At 34.4% G+C, this 26772-nt stretch overlaps 1 protein-coding gene across 5 annotated transcripts; it reads right to left on the bottom strand.

The window, feature by feature from the left end:
• Nucleotides 1-453: 453 nt before the first annotated feature.
• Nucleotides 454-25373, bottom strand: LOC107622467 (protein LATERAL BRANCHING OXIDOREDUCTASE 1). 5 transcript variants are annotated; one of them, XM_088508078.1, is made up of 4 exons: nucleotides 24818-25371; nucleotides 24011-24341; nucleotides 20336-20491; nucleotides 19252-19444 (listed from the first exon to the last, which is right to left on the bottom strand). In XM_088508078.1, the coding sequence occupies exons 1-3, from the start codon at nucleotides 25285-25287 to the stop codon at nucleotides 20375-20377; spliced, it is 918 nt and encodes a 305-aa protein (XP_088364204.1). In that variant the 5' UTR covers nucleotides 25288-25371; the 3' UTR covers nucleotides 19252-19444; nucleotides 20336-20374. The 5 variants fall into 5 exon arrangements, with proteins under 5 accessions (XP_016179852.1, XP_088364208.1, XP_088364204.1 ...); XM_016324366.3 differs by lacking the exons at nucleotides 19252-19444; nucleotides 20336-20491 and adding an exon at nucleotides 454-726 and having other exon boundaries at nucleotides 24818-25373; XM_088508082.1 differs by lacking the exons at nucleotides 19252-19444; nucleotides 20336-20491 and adding an exon at nucleotides 12727-12846.
• Nucleotides 25374-26772: the final 1399 nt, after the last annotated feature.

Below are 26772 nucleotides of genomic sequence, written 5' to 3'. Positions count from 1 at the left end.
CTTATTTGCCTATTTAATTGTTGTTGTTTATAAAATTTTTGCTTTCTACAAATTAAACCTATCATTTTTAATTCGGTTTAATTGTTGGTGTTTATGATATTTGCTTTATAATTTTAACTCCCTAAAAATTTATGGTTTTTTTCAAATTAAAATTTTATAATTTTATATAGAAGTATTTTACACAATTTTAGTATTTCATTATTATTTAATTATATTTGATTTAACTATGATTGAACCACTATTAGATCATTGAACTTTTGAACTAGTCTTGTGATTATTCAATAATGTTTAGAAAATAAAAAAAATTAGTCAAAACAGTTTATTAATAAATATTAAATAATGCAAATTTAGAATTTTTTTTTTTTATCTACTTGGCATTACTGGTGAGTAATTTACTGATCAGTCTAATTTTCATAACAAGCATTAATACTAGAGTTATGTCCAAGTGATGAAATCTTATTAAAATCTTTAAGCTAGCTTATAATAATGAATCTGTAGATTCTCCTCTGTTTGCTTCTTGAAATTGCTGTTCATTCTGCTTAGAAGAAACTTTCCGGATTTATATGGCCTATATTTTGAAGGACTTTTCTCATTTATTAGCTCCTCCAATGGCTTCACTTCAGTGTCATGTGCAGGGAAGAAGAAGTATGGAATGGAAAACCTTTCCTTCTCTGAATTAACTATTGCTCTGTGTTCCACACTCTCATAGGCATCGTTGCTCCAAACCTACATGCATAAAATACTCCAATCACATACCAAGTAATAACAAACACAATATTAACAAGCCTAATAATACTACTCTATTAGAATATATTACCAGAAACACTTTTTCTGGATAAAATAAAATAGTAAAGTTACTTCTTATAGTACCTAAAAAATTTAAGCTTATTTAACAAATTTTCTCCTTTTCAAAGAGTAAATGATTAAAATATCCTCTCAAAATTTACTTGTTAATTAAAGCTTTAATTATCTGTTGGTCCTATAGTTTTGTAAAATTTTCAATTAAGTCTTTATACTTTTTTTTTTTAATTAAGTTCCTGAATCATTTTAAAATTTTTAATTAAGTTCCTGCCATGACAAAAATGTTTAGATTAACAAATATTCCGTTCCTAAATTAAAGATACCATCAAATCTATAAAAATGATTGCTATGATTTAAAAGGAAGGGCTCGACCTCCTCTCAAAAATCCAAGAGCAAGTTCGGCTAAAGAAGGAAGCATTGAAACAAAGGATGTCCACGAGATATAACAAGAAAGTCATTAGACAAAATTTCACCATAAACGATCTCATACTAATCAGGAATGACATCAGAGTACAAAAATCGGGCGAAAGAAAGATGGCGGTAAACTGAAAAGGACCATGCAAGATCCTTGAAGTCTTGGAAAAAAAGGTTACTACATAGTGTCCAACCTACAAGGAAACGAGCTTCCTAGGTCGTGGCACGCATGCAACATGAAAAGACACTATAGCTAGAAATCGAACCTTGCTCCCTGTTGTACTCTTTTTTCCGACTTCAACTAGCGTACAATGAAACTTCGAAGCAAAATCCCAAGATAGAGAAATCTTGGAAGAAGATCAGCAAAAATGGAGTCACGGTGAGGAAGAACGAAAGTCTCGATAAAAGAAGAGGCAAAGTTGTAGGAGTGAAAGCGAAAAAGAAGAAAGAGAAAAATGATTATGGTTATATAGTCATTAGGGGTAAAACGATAAATTTACCCTTCATTTAATGACACGCACGGTTAGCAAGGTAACAAAAAAGACGCGCGAACGGTTACAAAAAGACGTAATATTTTCAGATTCAAAAAACACGTCTAGTACTTAATCTAACTCCGAGAAAGGCAATATACCCGACGTGATGAACTGAAAGCCACAAAAGATCAAAACCGACTGGGAATGCTTGAGTCTGAACCAATGAAGCTCAGCCTCAAACAGGGGGCATTGTTCATACCCTGACACATTATCTAGCCATACCCAAAATGAATAAAGTCCAATCTATAGATATAAATCAGATCGACACTAACCCGACATTATAAGAGGTCATACACGGCGACATGGGCTTAGTGCTCCTTATTCAAATAAGAAACTAACCCCTACTATCTCTCCAATTCATCTAAAAAGGAGATCTCAGCAAACTCTTTACAAAAGGAGAGTAACCAACCCACCATCAAAGGTGGAACTACTTCAAAAGTGGTTATTGACCCTACATCTACATTTATAAATACTCTGACACCCTTAGGTATAATTTGAATTCCAATCTACTAAAACCTGCTAAAAATTCTTGCTAACTTAAGCATCGAAATCCCTTGCAGGTACCATCCACCACTGTCTCATGAGGAACTCGGACGGCAGCACCTCAACACCAGAAAACGTCAGATGCTATTACAAAAGGAGTCTAGACCTCACGTTCAAACCCAAATTCATCAATTTCAGGTAAACCTCGGAACATTGGCGCCGTTGTCAGGGACCTGGTATTCAACATCGCACGATGGCAGATGATATTCCAGAAGATAGACACACGACTTCCAATTCTGAAGCCGTAGAAGAAGAGCAATATAACGATGAGCGTGCATTAGTCATACCTCCCCGAATTGATAAAGGGAAAGGTGTTGCCAGAGACGCGCATCCGAAAAACTTGGAAGGACACAGGATTAGCTCGAAAGTTCATCGACCTGAGGGATCTGGGCTAAGAGACTCCACAGAAATCATGGGACTTGTCCACGACATCAAGTTCGGCTAGAACAGCTCGAGCAAAAGCTAGATCAACAACGAGAATCTGAAAGAGCCCTGAGAAGAGAGGTACGACGGCAAAGGAAATTAGAAGAAAAACTCTTGAAATTGTAATCCGACTTCGAGGGTAGGAGAGCACGAACTGATTGAGAAGAAATATCTCTGGCGGACAAAGTTTAAAATCCCAAACATGGACCTTTATGATGGAACCACTAACCCGAGACATCATCTGAGCAACTTTAAAAGCCGCATGTATTTGGCAAATGCGTCGGATGCAACTTGCTGCAAAGCTTTCCCAACTATGTTAACCAAGGTAGCAATGAAATGGTTCGATAGCCTACCACCTAGATCAATCACCTGCTTCGACAAGTTGGCAAGAAATTTTCTCACCCGATTTTGCATCCAAAATGATAAGGTCAAGCATGCACTAGGCCTCTTGGGAGTAAAGTAAGAAGTCAGGGAATCTCTATGGACTTATATAGAAAGATTCAATAAGGCGTGCTTGGAGATTCAAAACCTATCCACCGAAGCAGTCATCATGGGACTAGTTAACGGTCTTAGAGAAGGTCCCTTCTTCGAGTCCATATCAAAAAGACACCCGACCTCTTTGTACGAAGTACAAGAGCGAGCAGAGAAGTACATCAATATGAAAGAAACTGCTTGGTTAAGAGAACCTGCACAAGGCAGCACAATCAATATCAATCTCGAGACAAAGAGAAAGAACCCAAGAAAAAAAAAGAATACAACTCGGACAAAACTCGAAGGTATCACAACTATACCCCATTGTGAGTTTTTCTTGTTGACGTCTACAGAAAGATCTGCCACACAGAAAAGATCCCACCTCCCAGACCAATTAAAAATAAAAAAGTTAGAAGTCGGTCGGAATACTACGAATACCATAAAATCTACGGCCATTCCACTAATTGCTATGATTAAAAAATGTGATAAAAAAAATTGGCTAGAAAATGTCGGTTAGATAGGTATTTAGCAGAAAGGTCGAATGACCAGAGCAAGAGAAAAAGAGATGAAGAAGATAGGGTTCGCGAGATCGGCCACTACGAATCCTTGAGAGACATTTGTAGGAGGAGGAGGAGTAACCAAATCCTCCCACAAGAGACATTTGAAAAAGGTTTACTAGGTCGGTAAGGAAGCTGAAACGCTCGATCTACCTACCATCACTTTCACAACCCAAGGGATAGCACCTGGACATGACGACCCCGTCGTGATCATAACGATACTTGCCAAAGAAAACCTTCACAAAACTTTGGTAGACCAAAGAAGCTCGACTGACATCCTGTTTAAACCCGCTTTTGATAAGTTGGCCCTAGAGAAAAAGGACTTGAGAGCATACCCAAATACTGTCTTCGGTCTAGGAGATACTTCAATCCGACCTCTAGGGCTTATTTCTCTCTACACCACCTTTGGAAAGGGTACAAAATCAAGGACCTTGAGTATAAACTACATAGTGGTCGACATAGCATCGGCTTACAATGCCCTGATAGGTCGGACAACGCTAAACCGACTTGCTACAGTAGCTCCCACCCTTCACTTTTGCATGAAATTTCCACTCATGAGGGAATAGCCACTATAAAGAGAGGCCAAAAACTAGCAAGAAGATGCTACCACATAGGGGTGTAAGTTACCGAACCGGACCGAAAATTACCGCAGAACCGAACCGAAATTTGTAACAACCGAATAAAAAACCGAAAAAACTGATTTTTTTTGTTTTTTTCGAACTAAACCGAACGGTTCAGTTCGATTTTCGGTTGACTTTACTGAAACCGAACCGAACCGAAGAGTGACTGTTAGTAGTGCTTGTTTTTACTAAGCTGCCCCTTAACCTAGGTATAAAAGCCAAATCCCTAACTTTCTTCTTCCCCTTTTACGCGCAGTCCAGCATGACACACCCACAACTCACTTCCATCTCCCATTCTTCCACCTCTGACCACCATGCAGGAGAGAAGGAGAGCCTGAGGGAGCCAGAGAGTGTCGTCCGCCATCAAAGAAGTAACCCATCGTCGCTCGAAGTCGTCCATTCATCTCCTTCGCAACCTAAGCCGAGCAGCACTCCAGTCCAGTTTGTCGCCGAGCAGCCGTCCGTCGCCGAGAAGCATTTCAGTCGCCGAGGAGCACTTCAGTCACCGAGCAGTCCAATTCGAGCCCTCTCCTACAAGCTGCAAGTCAACCATGTCTTCCTCCGAGGTTAGAATTTGATTTTCAAATTTTTATGGTTGATTATCCTATAGAATTTACTTCCAAAACAATTAAATGAACTAATTACATCCTGCAGAATTTTTATTGTTGTTACTTTTATTGTAATGTGTTTTGCTACGAGTGAAATAGAGCCGTTAGAAACTACCAAGCTCCAAGTTTATAACGACCCATTTGGTTCTTAGATCATTAGATGTAGAGAATTAGAAAGCAATGAGAAAAAAAAAATTCTGTACTCTCTTCAATTTATACGTTGTGATGATAACAACGTATGGTGATGTAAAATGATATGAAACCAAATTAGCTTTGCTTGACAGCGAGTAATATAAGGCTTCAGATGTGACTTCTTTAAAACTCTCTTCAATTTATACTTTTTATCTAGTACCTGCCTTCTTCATTGTTGATGAATAAATTCTTGGATTTTTAAGTGTAATGACTAAATTCTTGGATTTTTCTAGGAATGGAAAAATAAGGTAAAGGTAATATGTTTTTCTTTGTTTTTACATGGACCTGTGATTTTATATGGTTTTTTAAGGCATGACTACTAGTCTTTAGCACTGAACCAATTACACCTGGTTTTTGTTGTTGTTCATCATGATCATGGTTTCTAGCTTTGTTAATTTTTTCAAGATCTTTTGCAGTTTGTTCGGCTCTTTCTTCCTTCAATTGTTCCTTGACTCCATGATTGATGATGCTAATAATCACTCAAATTTATTGCTAGTATATTAATTTGTTATGGATGTGAAAGAATTAAGGTGGTGTTTGATAATATATATATATATATATGTATGTATGGTAAGATTATAAGGATAGTATAGGAAAGTTAATTTGTGTAGGTTGCTGTGAGTGGACACGGGTTAATAGAATAGAGAAGGTTATGACATATGGCAACCATGTTTGGGAGGTTTGACATGTGTTTAAGAAGTAACATGACATATTCTACATTGTTCTCACTTCTAAGAATTCTTAAAACATTATTATTATTATTATTATTATTATTATTATTATTTTGTTATCTTGTTTCATAATTTGTTATCTTATTTCATAATTTGTTATTTAATATGTTTCATAATTTATTGTTGTTGCATAAATATTGAAAACAATATTTTTGAACAAGTTTTGAATGCTGAATTTGTTGCTGAAAACAATATTTTTGTTGTTCATTGTTTTTGTAGAAATTGCATCAACCAGGGAAGATGATGATGAGTCTAGTGTGGATTCAGATTAAGCATGGTGACAGTTTGATTTTTATTTAGTTTAAAGTGGTTGTTTCGGTTTTTAGTATGTTTTAAAGTGTGTTTATTTTTGTTGTTTGCTAGACATTTTTAAATGTCTTTGTTTTATGTTTTAATTATTGGGTCAAATTGAATTCGTATTTAATTTGGATGTGATATACTCTTGTTATTCTAGTTTATTGGCGATTTTAAACATGATTTTATGGTAATTTAAATTCTAATTATTAGGTCTAAAAAACCGAAAAAACTGACCGAACCAAACTGCTGTTGGTTCGGTTTGGTTCGGTTCGGTTGTCCAAAAAGTAACAAACCGAACGGTTAGCAACATTGTAGAACCGAATAGGTCGGTTCGGTTGATTTTTGGTCCAAAACCGAACCAAACCGAACCGATTACACCCCTACTACCACAAAGCTCAAACCTACGAGGGTATATAAAAGGAAAATAGGTCAACACCATAGAACTCGGAGGTGTTCGAATGAGAGAAAAAACTAAGACCCTAACCTAATGTAAAGATTGAAGAAGTCCAGATTGGGGATGAAATCAGAAAAACAACTAACGTAGGGGCTAACTTGGAAGAATAGCTAAAACAAGACCCCATTAAGCTTCTGCAAGAAAAGTTTGATCTCTTTTCTTGGAAAGATTCTGATATGCCTGGAATTCACCCTGACCTCATGAGCCACAAGCATGCCGTTTACTCGGGTTTATGGCATGTCCAGCAGAAATGATGAAAGCTCAGCCTTAAAAGAGAAGAAGTCGTAGAAGAGTAAGTCCATGCAATGTTAGAAGGCCGGCTCATAAGAGAAGTAAAGACCTGCTATGGCTTGCTAACATAGTACCTGTGAATAAAAAAAACGGGAATTGGAGGATGTGTGTCGACTAGACCGACCTCAATAAAGCTTGTCCCAAGGATCCTTATCCCCTCCCCAATATTGATGCTCTGATATATTCGGCTTCTGGATAGAAGTATAATCAAATCCCAATATACAAAGTCAAATTAGGAGAAAACCTCTTTCATTACTCCCAGGGCGAATTACTATTATGTGGTAATGCCCTTTGGGTTGAAAAATGTTAGAGCCACGTATCAACGTTAAAAAATTTTGTGTTTTCATCTCACCTCAAAAAGTTGATGGAAGTCTACATGAACGACATGCTTGTCCAAACAAGAGAAGAAACCAGTCTGCTATCTGACTTAGTAGAAGTGTTCAACACAATATGGTAGCACGTGATGAGATTAAATCCCATAAAGTGCACCGTCGCAGTGGAAGCAAGGAAATTCTTGGTATTCATGCTCACCTAAAAGAGCATTAAAGTCAACCTGGACAAATACAAGAAAATATTAGAGATGAAAAGTCTAACTTGTCTGAAGGAAGTTCAGCAGCTAAATGGCAGACTGACAGCCTTGTCCAGATACTTAGCAGGATCATCTTTAAAATTCTTGCCTTTATTCTCAATACTAAAAAAGGGATATCAATTCTAGTAAATTCAAGGATGTGAGGAAGTCTTTCAAGACTTTAAAAAATTCTTGATCCAGCCACCTATCCTGACATGACCCGAAGAAAGAGAAGAACTCGTAATGTATCTGGCCGTAGTAGATAAGGCCATCGCCTCTGCCCTCATCCAAGAAGATAAAGACGGATAACAACCTGTGTACTTCACGAGTAAGGCATTACAAGGGGAAGAATTGAACTATCAAAAAATAAAAAAATTTACCTATGCCCTCATCCTAGCTTTTAGAAGACTCTGACCTTACTTCCAAGCCCATACCATCAGAGTCCGAACTAACCAACCTATAAAGTATTTCTTCCAAAAGAAGGATATTGCAGTTCGGATGCTACAATGAGACTGTGAAATTATCCGAGTTCGACCTCAAGTATGAAACTCGTATAGCCATCAAATCTTAATATTTGACCGACTTCTTAGCTGAATACACAAGCAAACCACAAGGAAGCCCTGCAGCTTGGCAACTATATGTAGATGGATCATCAAATAAAGTTTGTATTGAAACAGGAATCATTCTTGAGAATGAGGAAGGAACCCAGGTAGAGCTTTTGTTAAAATTCGAGTGTCCAGCCTCCAATAACCAAGTTGAATATAAAGCCATGCTTGCTAGCTTAACGCTAGCGAAAGAAGTCGTCAGCATCAAAGATCATAGTGTTTAATGACTCCCAAGTGATAACCTCTCAGATAAATGGAGTTACCAAGACAAGGATCATAACATGAAGAGGTACTTAGAGAATACAATGGAACAACTAAACAATTTCAGAAAATAGAAGTTAGACATATAACTCGAGAGCTTAATTACCAAGTTGATGCCCTCTCCAAACTGACTAGCACAAAATCAGGGAGCAAAAGTCTGATCCAGAAAACTCTCCACGCACCTTCAGTGGCCAAAGAGGTCGACAAGTCAGACGCTTTAACAATCTCCAACCTAAACTTAGGTTGGATGACTCCTATTATCGAGGATATAAAATTCGATATCATACCTAAAGAAGAAAGGAAAGCAAGGAGACTCATAAGGGAAGTACAGGGCTATACTCTGGTTAACAACGTTCTCTATAGAAGAGGAGTATCTACACCGTTACTGAAGTGCGTTCCAACCTCCAAGACTGAAGAAATCCATAGTGACATCTGTAGAAATCGTCTAGGAGCACGGTCACTAGCTAAGAATGTGTTACGAGCTATTTTTTTTTGCCAACCTTGCAAAGGGAAGCGGCAAACCTCGTCAAAAAATTCTCACCCTGTCAAATGCATGCCAATTTCCATGTGGCACTACTTGAAGTGCTCATCAGCTTCACCTCGCTGTGTCCTTTTGCAAAGTGGAGTTTGGACCTGCTCGGACCATTTCCTCAAGTATCTGGATAGGTGAAATACCTCATAGTCGGGATTGATTATTTTACTAAGTAGATTGAGGCAGAGCCTTTGGCATCCATCACGGCCCAAAGAAGTAAAAAATTTCTCTACAAAAATATTGTCACCCGATTTGGAGTCCTATACTCCATCTCCACGAACAATAAGACCCAGTTCATCGATTTGACCTTCAGAAGCCTGGTGGCAAGCCTCAAGATTAAATACCAATTCACATCAATAGAGCACCTTTAGACCAATGGACAAGCAGAAGCCGTGAATAAAGTCATATTTGTAGGGCTCAAAAGAAGACTACAAGATGTAAAAGGAGCCTAGACTGAGGATCTCTCCCAAGTTCTATGGGCATATTAGACAACTCCCAATTCCACAATAGAAGAATCTCTGTTCTGATTTGCTTATAGGATAGAAGCCATGATTCCTATTGAAGTTAACGAAGAAAGCTCAAGGGTAAGGTTCTACAATGAAGTGGGAAACATCCAAGCTCAAACGAAAGAGCTCGACCTCCTCTCAAAAATCCAAGAGCAATTTCGAATATGGGAGGACGCATTAAAACAAAGGATGTCCATGAGATACGACAAGAAAGTCATTAGACAAAATTTCACCATAAATAATCTCATACTAATCAGGAATGACATCGGAGTACAAAGGTCAGACAAAAAAAAGATGGCCGCAAACTGAAAAGGACCTTACAAGATCTTTGAAGTTTTAGAAAATTACTACAAACTGTCTGACCTACAAGAAAACGAGCTTCCTAGGTCATGGTATGCATGCATGCAACATGAAGAGATACTATAGCTAGAAAGCAAACCTTGCTCCCTATTGTACTCTTTTTTCTGACTTCAACTAGCGTACAATGAAACTTCGAAGCAAAATTCCAAGATAGAGAAATCTTGGAAGAAGATCCATAAAAATGGAGTCACGGTGAGGAAGAAGGAAAGTCTCGAGAATAGAAGAGGCAAAGTTGTAAGAGTGAAAGTGAAAAACAGGAAAGAGAAAAATGATTATATTTATATAGTCACTAGGGGAAAATGATAAATTTACCCTTCATTTAATGACACGCACGGTTACCAAGGTAACTAAAAAGACGTGCTAACGGTTACAAAAAGACGTAATGTTTTCATTTTCAAAAAACACGTCGAGTACCCAACCTAACTCCGAGAAAGGCAGTATACCCGACGTGATGAACTAAAAGCCACAAAAGATCAAGATCAACTTGAGAATGCTTGAGTCCGAACTATTGAAGCTCAGCCTCAGAAGGGACACTATTCATACCCTAACCCATTACCTAGCCAGACCCAAAATGAATAAAGAATCTACAGATATAAATCAGACGAACACCAATCCGACCTTATAAGAGGTCAAACACGGCGACATGGGCTCAACCCTCTTTATTCAAATTAATGGTGTACATGGGCTGGGTGAATCTGGGTTTGATTTGACCCAGACCCGGCCCAAAATATATACCGGGCCTATACTCAGAAAAACCTACACACCTTCGGGCCACAATTATACCGCGTGAAAATCAGCCCGTTCAAAACAACATATTACCTTGATATCTTCTTGTAAGCTAACATGTGAAAATATCCAAATTTTCAAGACTTCAACCTTTATTTGACATGATAAAATTCACTTAGAAAAATATAACAAGAACCAACCATTCACCAAAATTAAAGCATAACCACAATCAATACTAATATTGTCTAATAACACCAAATATTTAAGTCAATACAAATAACACAAAATATTAGGCATTAGTCTAAAGTCTTATACATCCTATACATAAAACATTAACTTATAGTCTTATAATGACTAATAACATAAAATATTAATGTTCATAATACTTAAATTCGACAAAAGAATAGCCATCATCCATTAATAGCCATTAATGTTGTCAACTTGTTCCTTGTAATAAAACATGAAGAACACATCAACTAAAACATGAAAAACAGACAATAATCAACTAAACAATAAACACATCAACTAAATAGAACAATAATCAACTAAACAAATCAGAAAAAAAACAAGTAATAATTTAGAACAAATCAGTAAACACATCAACTAAATAGAACAATAATCAACACCCCTAATATTCAAAAGTTCTAATAATAAAAAATCAACACCCGCACCTAATCAGAATTCTAATAATCAAAATCAACACCCACACCCCTAAATTCACAAATTCTGATAATCAAAATACCTATTTTCTAATTAGAATATTAATTAAATAATAAAATTAATTATTTACCACAAAAGAGAAGAAGAAGAAGAAGACCGGAGCAGAGAGTGGAGCAGAGGGGGCGGGACTCGCAGAGCAGAGCAGTGGCGGGGCAATAACAGAGAAAAAGAAGAAGAAGATGACCAGGCAGAGCAAAGAAGCGTCAGTCGTCACCGAGAAGCAGGGCAGCACCATCGGTCATCAATCATCGGACATCAATCATCGGTCATCACCGTCGTCAGTCAAACGAGGAGCTTCGCCGGTAGGTGGTTAGAGACAGAGAAGGCTAAGAAAGAAAGGGTGGCGGCATGCGTGAGGGGAGGAGGGTCCAATTGCATGGTGCATGCTGGGAGTGCGTCATGCATGCTGAGAGACTGGGAGCGGGAGAGAAGACAAGGTCAGGGGTTAGCATGGGGACTAGGGACTGGGCATTACGGATTGCAGGAGGGAGGCTGAATGGCTGAGGGAGCTTGAGGGCTAAGGCTGAATTGAATGCGTTGAATGGCCTGGGCAGTGGGCACTATTTTCCCTAATTTTGTATGATGACTGGGCCGGGTTCGGGTGACCTGACCTGTAACACCCTAATTACCTGAATGTTACGCTTCCGGCTGTGCCTCTCTGATAGCTCGGGTATTACGATGACTATTAACATATTTAATATTAAAATAGGAGCCTGTTTAAAACTTAAAACTGTATTTTTCAAAGACCATATATAACAAAACATAAATCCATACTTACAACCATATACATACATATATATAATATTAACTTACAAGCATTACATAATACAAATCATATCCCTCTCACAAAATGTGAAAAGTTAAAGGCGAGAGAAAACATAACTAATACAACACAATACATAGAATAAATGGAAAAGTAATATACTTCCAAATCGATATCCTGAAAATAAAAAAACTTGTTGGGAAGTGAGAATATCGTTCTCGCTGGTTCTCACTATTGGGTTAGAGAGTTGCTATAATAAGATACGTAAAATGAAACTATTTTAATTATACAGTGATTTTTTCCCACCTTATGCATCTATTCAAAAACCAAGGATTTACATTCAAAAATCTGAAATTCTTTTTAAAAGAGAAATCCGTTAATTCTTCAAAAATTCAAAACCTTTTTCCTTTTGTATCAAATATTAAAAGTTTTCCTAGACAATATGAATGACCAAGCTATTCCAAGCATAGGTTCATTAAGTCTATGCTGAACCAGTTTGATTTTTCATACTTTAATAAACCAAAAATACAAACTAATCACGGCCATAGGCCCAAACAACTCAATCAACATCCAATTCACCACATTCCACTCAATTTTAGTCACAAACACAAGTAAAAAAGTTCAAACACAATCAAAGCAGTTACATCAAGTAGAGTAATTAGCAATTAAACATAATTATTCACATAGGCAACTAATTATAATATGCATCCCAAAATAATGTCACATAGATGCATATGATGAATGCTGTCCTATAACTGATAAGTCTCATCCGTCGGTTATAAAGCCAAACCCGACATGTCCGGTAGCTAACCCTGGACAGAACACCAAACACGTAGCAAGTAGGATAATGCCACAACCCTTGCATCTTACCTGTGTACCAGAATGTATAAGGAATGAAGAGTAGAAAGAAAAATCACTTTGACAAGCTCAAGAATGACCTATGAATCAGAGAAGACCGGTAGGAACAACAAAAGAAAAGCAATGTGATAGTTTGAAATAAAATCAAGCTGAGTCAAAGAAGTATGAAATCATCGAAGAAGATTAACTAAAGTCAATGATGACGCTCGCAAGGTTTAAAAATTTATGATTAAGAACTCCTTCAAATACATTTGAATATAAAGAATGAAAAACTTAAAGAAGATCACCTCATGCTCTAAAAGAAAAGGTACACAACCTGCATTTTGCAAAAGGATGACAGAAACATATATCAAAACTTGAATATGATTAAAAGAAAATTAAATTACATTTCTTCCAAACAATTTCCAAGTAAAAGACAGAATAAAGTTTAAAAAATGAAAGTCAATTGTGTTATGGCCAAAAATAATTTCTCACAATTCTCGAAAGACATTTAGGTACTATATCAGATAAAGTTGTGCAATGGAATCGCGGCAAAGTTGGAGGGAAATCAAATTTTGTTAGAAAAATGAAAGTCTGGGGTCAAGTTTTAAAGTACATAAACTTTCAAAGTTCATATTCCAACTCCATTTAGAAAAGAAATTTCGAGGTACAATTTGCTTATAGGTTAGTAAAAAAATAAGTGGTGCGTTGTAAACAGACAGGTATCTGTTAAATAGGGAAGCTTTTCAAAACTTCGTTTAAAATAGTGCATGCCAACTTCAAAACAACTTTGTCAAATTTAAAGAATGGTTATGGATGCAATTAAGCAAGAAAATTGATTTAAGATTTCTTAAGAAGAGAATCCAAAACTTGTTTTAAAAGTTCACATCAAGACTCCAAGAATATAGTTGAAATCGCCATCTCATAGGAACATTCAAGAATATTAAGATGTACTTAAAAAAGAAATCAGGCCATACGAGAAAGGACCTTAAATCAAGGGAGTTCAAGCAAGATCCACTAGGCATGAAAAATCAAACAAGATTTCAATTGATCCAAAAGAACACAAAACTCGTAAGGAAAGACAACTCAATCAATAGTGAATTTTCAAGAAAGAACCTTTGACTAAAGGAAGACGAATAAGAGGGCAAACGATGCACTAGATTGAAACAAATTCAAGGTGACTTGGATGAGTATGAGATTCGCAAGAGAAGAAAAACTAAGACTAATGGTGATGTTCATAAAAGTAAAAGAATAATTAAAAATAAGACCAAGTATGACATTCATAGAAATGAAAAGTTTAGAAAAAGGAATTGGTCCGTTCAAAAAAAGGAAGGATATGAGCCCAATATTTTCAAAAGAACAACAATTGCATAGACAATGTGTTATGCTAAACCAAATTTAAATTAAAAATAATTTAGGTGAAGTTTGTCAAACGAAGATCAACTGGGATAAAGACGAAAATCCTTTCTTTCAAGAATTTTGAAAAAATTACCTAAGTACATAATCGAGTAAAGATATGCATAAGAATAATAGTAAAGTCGTTAGAAAAATCAAGTTGCATTTAAAGTAAGTATATTTCCGTAGACTCGTAAAAGAACAGGCGAGGTGTTGGAATTAAATAGTTTTTAAACTGTATCAGGGATTTTCAAAGTTTTATGTAGAGAAGTGTATATCGAATCAAAAGCAATTCCATAAAAATTTGAAAGATGGTTGTAAATATAGTTACATAAAAGAAGAACTGAATCACAATTTCTTTAAAAGGGACTCTTACAAAGAACTTAAAAAGGTACACTGCATCAAAACAAGTTTAGAATTATATCGAAGAATACATGAATCAAGAAGAAAAATTTAATCAGAATAAGGCAGATACACCAAGGATTTCAAGCAGGCATATGCAATTAGGATCAAATAAGAATGCATATGAACAGAGGAATAGGGTTGAAAAATCAAACTACTTTACCAAAGAAATAGCAAACAAGAATTTCAAGATAGGCTAGGAAAGAACAAATCACATGACTCCAACAAAATTTAAGACACATAACTGAGTAACCTCAAGAAAAAGTTTCTAATGTTCCTAAAACCCGCGATTCGCGTTAACTGTAACTCGTATATCATCTATGATAACCCATTTGTGCTTCCATATATATAATTCACTAGTTATTAAGCCGACCAAACTCAATCCTAGGAATTATGCAATGCAAAACTAATGGCATTAATCAATAGACCGTCATGTGCATAAAGCTCTAGTTCTCGTTATCCGAACAAGACCTACTACATGACAGACGCTCAGAGCATGCAATTGATACATAGTGGATCCATTCCTCAGACTCTACAGGAACGACTACTCTAATACCATAATGTAACACCCTAACTACCTGAATGTCACGCTTACGGCTGTGCCACTCTGATAGCTCGAGTATTACGACGACTCTTAACATATTTAATACTAAAATAGGAGCCTGTTTAAAACTTAAAATCGTATTTTTCAAAGACCATATATAACAAAACATAAATCCACACTTACAACCACATACATACATATACATAATATTAACTTACAAGCATTACATAATACAAATCATATCCCTCTCACAAAATGTGAAAAGTTAAAGGCGAGGGAAAACATAACTAATACAACACAATACATAGAATAAACAAAAAAGTAATAAACTTATGAACTTCGTCGTCGATATCCTGAAAATAAAAAAATCTGTAGGGGAGTGAGAACATTGTCCTCGCTGGTTCTCACTCTAGGGTTAGAGAATTGCTATAATAAGATACGTAAAATAAATCTGTTTTCAATATATAGTGATCGTTGCCCGCCTTATGCATCTTTTCAAAAACCAAGGATTTACATTCAAAAATCCGAAATTATTTTTAAAAGAGAAATCCGTTAATTCTTCAAAAATCCAAAACCTTTTTTCTTTTGTATCAAATATTAAAAGTTTTTCTAGACAGTATGAATGACCAAGCTATTCCAAGCATAGGTTCATTAAGTCTATGCTGAACCATTTTGATTTTTCATACATTACTAAACCAAAAACACAAACTAATCATGGCCCTAGACCCAAACAACTCAATCAACATTCAATTCACCACAATCCACTGAATTTTAGTCATAAACACAAGTAAGAAAATTCAAACACAATCAAAGCAGTTACATCAAGTAGAACAATTAGCAGTTAAACGTAATTATTCATATAGGCAAACCAATTACAATATGCACACTCAAAAATGTCACATAGATTCATATGATGAATGCCTGTCCTATGGCTGACGAGTCTCATCTGTCGGTTATAAAGCCAAACCCGACATGTCCGGTAGCTAACCCTGGATAGAACACCAAACACGGAGCAAGTGGGACAACACCGCAACTCTTGCATCTTACCCACGTATCTGGAGTAGGAGACAGCTTCACCCTGCCTCTTACTTAGGTGGTGTTATAGTTCTCAACCCGGAGCAAGCGGCAATAGAATTTCACCCTTGCATCTTACCCGAAGTTTCAAACTCTCAACCGGAGCAAGTGGATAACACCACTGCATCTTACCCGGAGGCATATTACAATCGAATTCAAGCTCATTTTCATTATCCTTTCAATTCATTTATAATCATTTTCGCACTTCCTCCTTAACAATCCACATCAACTAAATCATCATTCATTCCATATATCACTTTTTCCTCAAATCACTATACTTTGAAACCAAAATCCTTTCTCTTTATAACATTCTTTTCCACACAATCTAATTTTCCCAAACCAAGCTCAAAAATCATTTCATTCTTAAACCATTCGCTTATCCACTTTAATTTAGGAGTCATTAATTAATTACCACAACAAAATCTCAAGATTTTGAGGGAGAATCTACTAAATTTCCATTTCTTAAATTCATTAAAGATCCTTAAAAATCATTGTTTTCCTAATTTGAATCAAAATCAAATAATAAGAATCAGAAGTTCCAAACAATTTTAAAAGCTGAATCACTTAGAACAAAATCAGTTCATTCAAATCAAAACCACCTTCAAGTTCATTTTTAAAACTAATTCTCTGACTTCTTCCAAAATGCCACAAACAGAGTTACTCAATTAAAGTCCAATTTTCTTTTAATCCACTAAGACTCTTCCGAATGTGATTCTTTAATCAAATTCAAAATATAAACCCCTTTTCGCATTTACATCAACCTCAAAATATAAGTCTTTTCTAAATGACTTGCACTCAACATATAATACTATTTTAGGAAATAAAGCTCAATTGTAATTCTCCTTTCAATAATTCAATTTAAAACATAATTCGTTATTTTCTTAAATAATTCAAGTGAAATAATATAATTCTTAAATTCATAATTTTCTAAATAATAGTTCAAACAAACAAAGTCTCAGATTTTATAGAAATTTCGGCAGCACCTCCCCTAAAACTTGGACTTTGCCACCCTTTTCGGGTCCCAACCAAACGATTCCGCAACCTTTACCAACGGGTTCAAAACCAATTCATTTCAAAATCAAGCTGATTCCAAAAATTCATATCATTTTCATATCTCAAAGAAACCGATTCAAAATCAAATCAATTTTCAACAGATTAAACTCATTTTCAAAACTTTAAAGAAATACTTCAAGAACCATTTGTTTACAAAATCAAATAATAATTCAGTCAAACAAACATTCATATCTATTCAAGACACCCAAACAATACATAAAACTTATACAATCACTAAAGGTATATTTCTCACATCAATATCCATTTATGACAATTCCAAATTATAAAGTTTAGTTTTCTGAAAAAGCTCCTACCTTGATAAGCGAACCCGTAACCCAAACGCATCACAGAAACCTTTTCTTAGTGCACAATCTACGGCAGCCGCAACTATAGCAACTCTAATCACCGCACTTAAGAACCGAAACTCAAACCTAAAGCATTAATGTTGCAAGGACCTTAGAAATAATACATAACAGAACAATGACTAAAAGAATTCGGAATAGGAAACAGCTTACCAAACTTACAAATAGCCGAGAAAATGGAACGGTGGCGACTCCATTGACGACGTGGCAGCTCGATGTTGCATGCACGACTACTAAACTCAGCATGCAAGAACCACAACTCAGCCCAACATTACCATCATCTCAGTTACTCTAACAGGCTATGACGGAAAATTAATTTCAAAGGTTTCAGAGACGATAACACTTACCAAGGGAAATGGGACTTCAATGGCGATTTCTGGCAGCAGAAGCAGCGAGAAACGGCGACGAAGGCGCGGCGGTCTCCCTTCCCTGTGCGCGCTCTCCCACTTTCTTCCTTGGATCTCCTCCATGGTGGCGGCGAGTCTGACTCCACGATGTGGACAACGGCGGCGCAGGTACAGCAGCGGCGGCGACGGGCTTCACGGATTTGACTGGGAGTGGCGGTCTCCAAGCCCGCAACCGTCTCCCTCACTCGCGAGCTCTCTCTCTCCTTGCGACTCTGTTCCCAACAGGGACGTGGCGTGGTGCGGCGCGATGGACGATGGCTGTGCCGGGACAGCGGTCCTGAGCAACGTGGCAGTGGGAGCTCGACAGAATGGCGGCGACGGCTTAGCGGCTGGACGACGACGATGTGACGGTGGCGAGCTTCCCCCTCCGCCGGAGACGCTCTCCCCTTCCTTTCTCCCTTCTCCGTTGGTTCTCTCTTCTCCCTTTTTTCCTCTGTCTGATTCCCGCTCTCTTTCCCTCGTGTGTGTGTGTGTGTGTGAGAGAGACATTGAGAAGAGAAAGGGGAATGTAGGTGGTGGCACATTTTGGAAAACAAGGGTTAAAGTTGTGTATTTAGGGGATTAGGATTTTGGTAAAAATAATTAGGTATAAGGGTAGTTTGGTAATTTTAATAAAATTAAGGGATAATAGAGTAATTAAAAATTAATTTTGAATCCAATAATATCTATAAAATTATCATTTAATTATAAATTTACAATTTATTTTAAACTCTACTCTAATTCAATAATTAGAAATAATCAAATTAATTTCCTTTAAATTATAAAATAGAGCTAAAAATCTAATTATTCAAATTAAAGCATATAAAATACTCATTATTTTTAAATTAGTAAAACTTTAAATCATAAATAAGAAAATACCTAATTGGTATAAATATCTCAGAAAATATATTCTTGAATAAATAAAATAAATCATAAATAATTTTATTATCTCATTTCCAAAAATTTGGAGTCTTTCCTAGTTTCACTCTCTTTCTAGGTGTCATTTTTTCTCTCCGGGTCAGTCCCGGGACACTTCGGGTCCGGACCATCATCTTCCAAAACGCTTCGAGCCCGGGCCGGGTCTTTGGACTAGACTGGACTGTGTATGTAAAACCCTTATTATTTGAATGTCACGCTTTTCGGGTGCGCCACTCTGATAGTCGAGGTATTACGACGAATCTCATATATTAAATAATAAGGTATGAGCCTTTACGCATAAATCTATAACAACACATACTCACATACTTAATATTAATAATACATTATAGTATTATATACAAAAGTAATTATAAAACCTACCTCTCTGAATAAAGCTCTAACTAACAAGGCGAGGGAAAAATAAATTCTAACAATTCAACTCATAAACATAATCTTCTATACTCCTGTAGCTCCGCATAAAACCTTCGTACCTGTAACTAAAAGGGGTGGAAATAGAGGGTTAAGAATTTGGGAGTTCTTAGTAGGGTCGGCATGGATAGTTACATTCATTTTATTCATTGGTGCACAAGAATTTCATAACAGAATACTTATAATCTTCAACAGATGGCCATTAGCAACAAACCTTATAATACAAACAACTTTAACAAACCGTTTTTGAATTTAAAATTTTTTTCAAAAGAGAAAGGAAAACTATTTATTAGTTAAACCCATCGACAAGGCCTCTAGACATAATACTTTTCAAATCGTTTTTCAAACTCTTTTCTTGATAAATCAAATTCAAACATAATACTTTTCTCGATAAAACTCAAAACATAATCATTTCATTAATGATTCAAAACCAGTTAATATAATCCTTAAAACTTTTGAAAATTCATTTTAACGTCCAAATTTTTTTGAAATTACACTTTAATCACTAAACTTCTAAAAATTTTATTTTAACTCACAAACTTTCTTTTATTTAACATCTTGTCCCAAAACTCTTTCTTAATTATATTTTGGCCACAAAATATTCAAAACATGAGTGTTTTGTGCTTTTCAAAAAACCAAATCAAACTCATCAAAAGTTCATCAAAATTACTTGATCTTTTTTAACTAGTTTTTAGTTGTTTCGGTAACCGATTTTTCACAGCTTTTAATTTAATTTCGCGACCATCAAACCTCATCAAATTTATCTCAAAATACCATATCATAACAGCTCCAAAATAGTCAAAACACCCGAGCTGGATGTTCATACATAGCTAAACCAAAATCTCAAGCAAACAACGATAATTTAACAAAAATTAAACATAAACTTAATCAATCTCAAACAAGAATCAATCAGACCAATATTCACTTATCAAATTTATATTTAATTATTATAAAATTACCAAAGCCTATCTCTGTATGAAATCAGAACAATAGAAACTTTAGAGAAGCTTTTTGATCGAACTGTTGAAGAAGAAAACGTCAAAATTGGCTACTACACCTCCGGAGCTCCTTCGGCCAAACTTTGCATGGAAGGACAGCAACTCCACCATCAATTTCTCCCGAACAAAAATGACATCAACATGAAGAAGAAGATGTAAACACTTTAATTAGATTAAATTTTTTATTGGAGTTATAATAAGAAATTGAAGTTGGAAGTCATGGTTCCATGGAAGCTCACATACTCTCTTTCTCTCTCTCTTTCTTTCTCCATGTCCGTGACAAAAATGAATAAATGAAAAGGGATAAGTGAATATTATGATTAACGAGGATTTGTGGTGTAAAAGCCTTATTAGGAGTCATGGCTAATTAAAAGCCTTAGGGATTTGTGCATATATATATATATATATATACACGTTTCTAATTTTCTTTCTTTTGCTCCCTTAAAGGCTTCAGCCAAGTGATGATGATTATAAGAGAATGATAATTAATGATATTCTAATGAGGTGTCAAAAATAATAAATGAAAGGGGTTGGGTGTCGCGGTCTTAAAGCGACTGAGTTAGCGATTTAAGTTATGAAATTAATTTAATTATTTTTAATAAAATAATTTTTAAAAATAAAGAATTTCAATCAATAAAATAAATTATAGTTAGATGGTCAAAAATGTGGGTCATTACATTCTATCCACCTTACAAAAATTTTCGTCTTCAAAATTTGATACAATAAAATAAGTTCGAACTCTACAAAAAAAGCTAGATTCATGAGAAAATACAAGTAACGTCAAGGATGAATACTCGAAAATATTCAAGTAAATAGATAGGATCACAATCAGGCAAAGATATGCATAAACGATAAGGTGTAGCTGAAAGAAATAATCAAATCACATTTTAAGGAGGGAATCCGAAATAAAGAATTCCGATGAGAATATTGAAAGAAGATATGACACCAAGTGACATATGAATTCCATAACAGAATACTTACAATCTTCAACAGATGGCTAATAGCAACAAATTTTATGATACAAACAACTTTAACAAATCAGAGATACAGAGAAAATCACAAGTCAAGAAGCACACACACAATCACAGAAACACATATCACAGAGAAGTATGTACAAACAAGTATGATGCATGTCTAGTCCTACGGCTAATGAGCTCATTTGTCGGTTATATAGCCAAACCCGATATGTCCGATAGCTAATCCAGACACTGTCTCTCTGCTGCGTATTAATACCATTAGAGGGAATACGTGTCCTGTCACCATTAGAGGAATTATATGTCCTGTCACCATTAGAGGGAATATGTGCCCTGTCAGCCTTACATCCAGAGAAAAAACAAACATACTCATCATTCAATTTCATAATTTAAACTCAGTTTTAATCATTCTTTTTCTTCATCTCTTTTCCAGAACAAGTGGACAACGCCACTGCCTCTTACCCGAGGTCACACGTCTCGTTCATTTACAAATCCTCATTGCCATATTCATGTCTCATTCATTCTCATATTCCTCGAGCTAACTTCAAAATCATTTTCGAATTTAAACTTTTTTTCAAAAGTAAGAGGAAAACTATTTATTAGTTAAACCCCTCGACAATGCCTCATTTCAAAACCAAATCATTTAAACTCAAACATAATTCATTCTTTTCTTAAATAATTCAAATCAAATCAAATAATTATTTCCATCCAAATTAACCAAAATAAAATTTCTCAGAATTCTTCTAAAAATTTTGATAGCACCTCCACTAAAACTCGGATTTTATCACCCTTCTCGAGTCCCATCCAAACCGTTTTTCAAACTCTTTTCTTGATAAATCAAATTCAAACATAATACTTTTCTCGATAAAACTCAAAACATAATCATTTCTTTAATAATTCAAAATCAGCTATTATAATCCTTAAAACTTCTAAAAATTCATTTTGACTCCCAAATTTTTTAGAAATTATACTTTAATCACTAAACTTCTAAAAATTCTATTTTAACTCACAAACCTTTTTTTATTTAACATCCAGCCCCAAAACTATTTCTTAATTATATTTTGGCCTCAAAATAGTCAAAACATGAAGGTTTTGAATATTTCAAAGAACCAAATCAAACTCATCAAAAGTTCAACAAAATTATTTGATTTTTTTAACTAGTTTTTTAACAGTTTCGGTAACCAATTTTTCATAGCTTTTAATTTGATCTCACAGTCATCAAACCTCGTCAAATTTATCTCAAAATACCACATCACAATAGCTCCAAAATAATCAAAACACCCAAATTGGCTGTTCATACATAGCCGAACCAAAATCTCAAGTAAACAACAAAAATTCAGCATATAATCAAACTCAAACATTAATCAAACCAACATTCACTTATCGAATTCACATTTAATTATTATAAAATTATCAAACCCTACATCCGTAAGAAATCAAAACAACAGAAACTCTAGAGAAACTTTTTAATCAAGGTTCTAAAGAAGAAAACGTTAGAATCGGCTACTCCACCCCTGAAACTCTCTCGGCCAAACTTTGCATGGAGGGACAGCAACTCTACCATCGATTTCTCCTAAATAAAAGTGCCGTCAACGTGAAGAAGAGAACGATACAAACACTTTAATCGAATTAGATTTTTTATTAAAACTACGATTTTCAAAAAATTGATGTTGGAAGTCATGGTTCCATGGAAGCTCATATTCTCTCTCTCGATCTTTCTTTCTCCTTCTTGTCCGTGACAAGAATGAATGAATGGAAAGGCATAAGTAAATATTATGATTAATGAAGATTTGTGGTGTAAAAGCTTTATTAGATGTCATGGCTAATTAATGAAAGAAAACATGTTTCATGATTATATATATATGCGTGCGCACGCGCATTAAGCCACATTTCAAATTTTCTTTCTTTTGCTCCCTTAAAGGCTTCGGCCAAGTGATGATGATGATAAGATAATGGTAATCAATGATATACTAATGAGGTGTCAAGAATACTAAATAAAGGGGGTTAGGTGTGCGGCTTTAAGGCTACTGAGTTAGCGATTTAAATTATAAAATTAATTTAATTATTTTTAATAAAATAATTTTTAAAAATAAAAAAATTTTATTAATAAAATAAATTATAACTTATTAATATTTAGATTTTAAAAAATGTGGGTCATTACAGTATACACCCTAATTCAAATAAATAATTAATTTTTACTATCTCTCCAATTCATCTGGAAAGGAGATCTTAGTAAATTCTCTATAAAAGGAGAGTAACTAAACCACTATCAAAAGTGAAACTACTTCAAATGTAGTTATTAACATTACATCTATACTTATAAATATCTTGACCCCTTAGGTATAATTCGAATTCTAATCTACTAAAAACTTGCTAAAAATCCATACTAACTTAAGTATCGGAGTTCTTTATAAATACCACCTTCACTTTCTCACGAGAAACTCAGACGGCAACACCTCGATATGAATAGACGTTGAACGCTATTACAAACAAAATCTAGACCTCACATTCAGAACCAAATTTATCAGTTTGAAATAAACAGTGAGATTCTCGTATAATTCTAGACAAAAATGTCGACTCTTAAATAATTTCCTATTAGAAATAATGTAGCTACATATATAGGACATCACATTCCAAAGTTAAAATTCTGCAGAAGTTGTACCTGAATAATATCACCAACGTTGATGATATAATCATTTGGGGTTGGTTTCACTCTAACCCACTCTTGATGTGTCTTATGTTTCACTTCAAGTCCTTCAACCTCATCTTGAGCAAGAATGGTTAAGGCACTTTCATCCTTGTGTGGACCAACTCCAAGAGCTATGTGAGGGAAGGGGCATGGAGGATAATAGTTGAGACGAATAAGACTGGTTTGACCTCTCATAAAGAATTCCTCAAGCCTCTTTGGTTGAAGGCCTAAACTCATAGCTATAAGTTCCATCAATTTGAAGGCTAGCTTCTCCATCTCTTCAATATACTCTTGGATTATATCTCTGATTAACATTCATTTTTAACAAAACTCAATTCCTTTCTTGAATTTGGATTTAATTTAAAAAGTAAACTACGTATTAAAGTTCATAATATTGAGAAATTTACTTAAAATAAATGAAATTAACTTCATACTCATTAAAAATAAAAAATTATTATTTCTATCATAAAAAATTAAATTAACAAATTTTTACAAGAACAAAATTAACATTCTGTTACTTTGTCACGCAAAAATTATCTTTCCTGAATAAAAAAATTAATTTCGTTCATTTGTTAAATTTATTAAAATTTTAAAATTTCATAGTAATTTACTCGAATTAAGAATGAAAACGTTCCAGAAACATCAGAGAAAAACGAAAAACAGAATTAAAGAAACGGAGGTCAAACTGAATCATCAAGTCAAATAGTCAATGGACTCAAAAGAGGGGAACAAAAATCACAAAGCTTATCCAAAAACGGAAAAGAATGAATGAATGAATACCTGAAGTGAGAAGGATGTTGAGGAGATTTATTACTCAACTGCGTGACTCGATCATCAAGTTCATCTGCAGTAAGAGGGAAGAAAGTTGGTTCTTTTGCAAGAAAATCAAACACTTCTTTCCAATCTCTAACGTTCCTTGTGAGCTCAGTGTCATAGTAACCGCTCGGAGAACTTTCATCTCTGCTAACCTTCTTCTTTTCCTGCAAGCTCTGAGAAAAGAAGTTCTTGGATGCTTCCAGAAGGTTCCGCCTCAGAGAGAGAGGCACACCGTGGTTTGTTACTTGGAAGAATCCCCATTCCTTGCACGCGCTTCCGATCTCCTTCACCAGCGCGTCAATGGAAGAAAGAGAAGGATTGCTTGATGTTACAGGGGAGAGGTCTATGACTGGAATTCCTTGTGCTTCCATGGTGGAGACACTTGGCCTGTGTTGTGGTTCTTGGATAAATAATGCTTGGTCCTCCTCTTCCATTCTTGCAGCCAACCAAAAACTCTAGTGGTATTGAATTTCGATTTGGTAATCAAGGTTGTGTTTCAATTTGGTTTTTGAAACACAAAATATATAGATCAAAAATGTTATTTATATATCAAAAATTAATTTTTATAATTAATTATTATATATATATATATATAATTTAATTTAATTTATTAATTAAATTATATAAACATAAAAAATTATTTTTATTATATAAAATTTTTTTATATAAAAATTTAATGAATCCTTCTATTGTACATATGTAAGGGCGTAAACATATACAAAAATTATGCCTTGTGTGATGGTTGAAGCTTTGAGACCATCCCCAATTGGAACTCATTCCAATTTTTATTTATGACTCACCTGTCATAAAAAGTAACTCCACATCATTTTTTTGTGTCGTAAACAGTAAATAAAAACTTAAAGTATCTCTCTCTTCTCCGTTAGGAGGAATTAACTTTAGTCTCTATTGTGGTCCTACTTAATTAATTAATTAAAATACTTAAAATTTATGTAATTAATTTTTTTTAATAATATTTTTTAAATTTATAAATTTAAAAATAATTCACTATTAAAAGATATTAATATTAAATAAATTCATAAATAACAATAATACACCATATATAATTTGGGATTACACTAATTTGTAAAATTACCTAATACAAAGAAAAACATAATTAAGCTCTATAATTGACGACAAGCATTGTGAAATTGTCATATATATTCAATCAAATCCTCTTTCAATTGTCTATGTTGCTGTCTATTTTAAAGTTGCGCATTTCTTTGGAGAAATTGATAGTATGGTATAAAATCTTCCTCTCCAAACTAAGGTTGTGATAAGCTATTTTCGATATCATCATACTCTAATTTTGCAACGGCTAATTTTACAACTGTTAATTTTAATAATGTGGTTAGCATTTTAAATTTTAAAAATAAAAATAACTAACCCAACCAAAAATTATTTTGTAAAGTGTAAAAATTAAATTTATTTTTTAATGTAAATAAATTTAATTAATTATAATTTAATATAATAATATAAATAATATTTAATATTAATTATGATATAAATAATTATATAAATCATTAATTAAATAAAAATTTAATTATTTAATCTAATTAATTATTATAATTATTAATAAATTAATTATAATTTAATTAATTATTATTTAATTAATTAATATAAATTATTAATTAAATAAAACTATAATTATTTAATATAATTAATTAATTAATTAAAATTTTATATAATTATTTATTTTTAAATAACTTATCAAATAACAAGTTATTATTGGATAATAAGAATCTCCATTGAGAGGAACTCTCCCTTCTAAATCCAAAAGAAGGAATTCTTTCTTACCTCACTCCAACGATTGATTCTCAACTTTTCTGATATGTACATAATGAAAACTCCAAAAAAGTAACTATTGAAGTTGTTCTGAAGGACACGCTATGGATAAGGGAGCATAGTGTCATATTTTTCTT

This window comes from Arachis ipaensis, chromosome B10 (genome assembly GCF_059453495.1).
Source record: "Arachis ipaensis isolate K30076 ecotype BB chromosome B10, ASM5945349v1, whole genome shotgun sequence".
In the NCBI taxonomy this organism is placed as follows: Eukaryota; Viridiplantae; Streptophyta; class Magnoliopsida; order Fabales; family Fabaceae; genus Arachis; species Arachis ipaensis.
Note: the sequence above shows the minus strand (reverse complement) of the source record. Positions and strands in the feature narration are given on the sequence as shown.

Coding starts and splice junctions, on each gene's coding strand:
- LOC107622467 (XM_016324366.3), bottom strand. CDS start 25,287: ATGGAAGAGGAGGACCAAGCATTATTTATCCAAGAACCACAACACAGG. Junction 24,342..24,817: donor CAACATCCTTCTCACTTCAG/GTATTCATTCAT, acceptor AATGTTAATCAG/AGATATAATCCAAGAGTATA. Junction 727..24,010: donor ACGTTGGTGATATTATTCAG/GTACAACTTCTG, acceptor TTATGCATGTAG/GTTTGGAGCAACGATGCCTA.